General features: G+C 43.2%; 1 gene segment (V, D, J or C); it reads left to right on the forward strand.

Moving 5' to 3' along the window:
* The first annotated feature begins 1,311 nt into the window (after nucleotides 1–1,311).
* On the forward strand, nucleotides 1,312–1,927 carry LOC122443244. The segment is given in 2 exon segments: nucleotides 1,312–1,462; nucleotides 1,595–1,927. Coding segments are annotated over 2 exon segments (435 nt in total).
* Nucleotides 1,928–3,093: the final 1,166 nt, after the last annotated feature.

Genomic DNA, 3,093 nt, shown 5'->3' on the forward strand with positions numbered 1-3,093 from the left:
TGGAACTGGAGGAATCAACCTGCCTGACTTCAGGCTCTACTACAAAGCCACAGTCATCAAGACAGTATGGTACTGGCACAAAGACAGAAATATAGATCAATGGAACAAAATAGAAAGCCCAGAGATAAATCCACGTACCTATGGACACCTTATCTTCGACAAAGGAGGCAAGAATATACAGTGGAAAAAAGACAACCTCTTTAACAAGTGGTGCTGGGAAAACTGGTCAACCACTTGTAAAAGAATGACTTTCTAAAAAAAAAAAATTACTTAGTTGAATTAAAACAAGAATGTTACAAGTGCTATCATCTAAGTATGGTCCAGGGGCCCCAAAGGAGACCTTTTCAGGGAGGTTTACCAAACTCCCTGAGGTTTCTCTCTTTTATTGAAGATTATTACTCAGCCCAAGATTCACCTTGGATCTCTGCCCTCCACATGCTACCCCCTTGCCCCTATCTCTCTCCTTTCTTGTCCAGTGGTCCACACATTTCTAGGTTCCATCTCAATCCCACAGTGAGATAGTTTTGGTAAACCCCGCCAGTACTGGTGCCTGGAAGCTGCTTCCATGAAGTAAGCTGGGCAGTGTTAGCACTCATCTCATCTGTCTTCCTTATCTCTGTGCTACCTGATGTCCAAGGTCCAAAATTTGTTTCATATATTTTGTCCAGTTTTCTAGTTGTAAGGTCAACTCTACCTTTAACTCTGAAAAAGGAGTAATGGTAATTTTTTTTTTTTTTTTTTTTTGGTATTTTTACAAATGTGTCATTTGATGACGGTAGGGTATGTAATAATAACCTTATCATTCAACCATACATTATTTGAGACCTGCTGTAGATAAGGTTTCTTCCACGGCATGTTGACTGAGTCTTGGGGATGAACAGAGCTAATTCAGGTGAAGAACTTGAGGAGAGCAGGGAGCACTTTCCATTCAGGAGGAACCTTCTCTGATTCATGGGTATCTTGGAGACACATTGAAGGAAGAAATCTCTGACTATCCCATCTAGAAATTGTAAGTGGGGTTTCTTGAGAAGCTAGAGGTACCTGTACCATGCAAAAAATTATGGAAGTAATTATAGTTTGCCTAAGCACTGTTATGTTTAGGACTCTCTTCTTAGGGTCCTGTCCCATTCTCCTGTATGTACCCCACAAGCGATTATCAGGAGAAACAGGTCAGAGCGGACTGTGGTGCAATTTTCACGATCACCACCAGAGGGCGAGGTTTCCTTCAGATGCCATTCCTCTTGTGTTCAGGAGCCGGTTTGACTTGCTTACTCTGTAGCCACAAGACGGAATACTGCTATGGTGCAGAAAGGGGCTCTCCGTTTCTGAGTGAGGAGCTTCTGTAACATCCAGATGGAGACTAGATTCGTTAGACTGGCGTATTCCAGGGAACAAGGACCGTTTTCTTCTGCGAACATGCATTCTGTCACTCACTCAGTTCTTCTGATCATCTTAATATTCAGTAAGTAACATTTTATTCTAAAGCTTAATGATTTTTCACTTTCTTATAACTGTAGGTAAGTTTTGTTTTTCTTCTCTGACTGAAAACTCCTCTCCTGTGCATTTCTATCATAACAAAGTGATTTTCTTGTAGGAGGGACCAATGGTGACTCAGTGAACCAGACAGAAGGCCCAGTGACTGTCTCAGAGGGGGCTCTCATGACCCTGAACTGCACTTACCAGACTGCTGGTTCGGCTCTCTATCTGTTCTGGTACGTTAAGCATCTCAACAAAGCTCCTCAACTCCTCCTGAAGGGCTCGACGACAAACCAGAGGCCCAAGCATGAAGGTTTTCAGGCCACTCTTGTGAAGAGGGACAGCTCCTTCCACCTGCAGAAACAGGCAGTGCAAACATCAGACTCGGCTGTGTACTACTGTGCTCTGAGTGACACAGTGATGGAGGGCTGCAGGGGGAGCTGAGCGCAAACCCAGATGCAGATGGGGCTCCGACTGTGGGCAGCCCCGGAAGGGGGTGTTGTTTCTCTTTCAGAGGTACTGTCAAAGCACTCCCAGCTCTGATACTCTGAGCCAAGGACCTTGGAATTCTTGGATTGCCCGACAGAGGAATCTGGGGCAGGACAGTGTAAGAGGAACCTAAGTGCTTTTCTCCAGAAATGCCTGTTTTCAGCCCATCCACATGCTCCCAGATGGCATAGAATCCCTTGAAGTGACATTAATTCTTCAACAACAATTCAGATTATATATGCTGAAATATTTCACAATGTGTTAATGAAAATTCCAGGGCTCATTGTTGATGGACGACTGTGTGATCTGGAAGCTAGTCTCTGGTTTTGAAAATTCAGGCCAAGATTGTGTATCCTGATGAGTTTCACCTGCAGACACTCCATCTTCAGTGACTGGAGCTTTATTCTCTCTTTCCTTGACTTTTCCATCCCTTCTGGTTGCTCCAGAAATGCTGCTGCCTAAGTAAATTCCAAGAGGAATTTACTGACAAGTTTCTGACAAGGTATTCCTTCTGTCAAGGGCCCTGTGGATCAGAGCAGCCCACTCTGTAAATATTACAGGTGTTGTGTGTATTGTTTGTATTCATACTGGGTGCAGGATATTCTCTTTGCTAATAACCTCATGTCGGGAAATAGATACCAAAGAATGTTCAAATTACCATACACTTGCACTTATTTCACATGTTAGCAAGATTATGCTCAAAATCCTTCAAGCTATGCTTCAGCAGTACATGAACCAAGAATTTCAGATGTAGAAGCTGGGTTTAGAAAAGGCTGAGGTACCAGAGCAGATCCAATATCTGCTGGATCACAGCAAAAGCAAGGGAATTAAAAAAAAATCTACTTCTGCTTCACTGACTACGCTAAAGCCTTTGACTGTGTGGATCACAACAAACTGTGGAAAATTCTTAAAGAGATGGGGATACCCAAGGAAGCTGTATGCGGGACAAGAAGCAACAGTTAGTACTGCACATGGAACAATGGACTGGTTCAAAGTTGGGAAAGGAGTACATCAAGGTTATATATTGTCACCCTGCTTATTTAACTTATATGTGGAGTACATCAGGTGAAATGCAAGGCTGGATGACTCAAAAGCTGGAATCAAGATTGCCAGGAGAAATATCAACAG

This window comes from Cervus canadensis, chromosome 6 (genome assembly GCF_019320065.1).
Source record: "Cervus canadensis isolate Bull #8, Minnesota chromosome 6, ASM1932006v1, whole genome shotgun sequence".
NCBI classification, from domain to species: domain Eukaryota; kingdom Metazoa; phylum Chordata; class Mammalia; order Artiodactyla; family Cervidae; genus Cervus; species Cervus canadensis.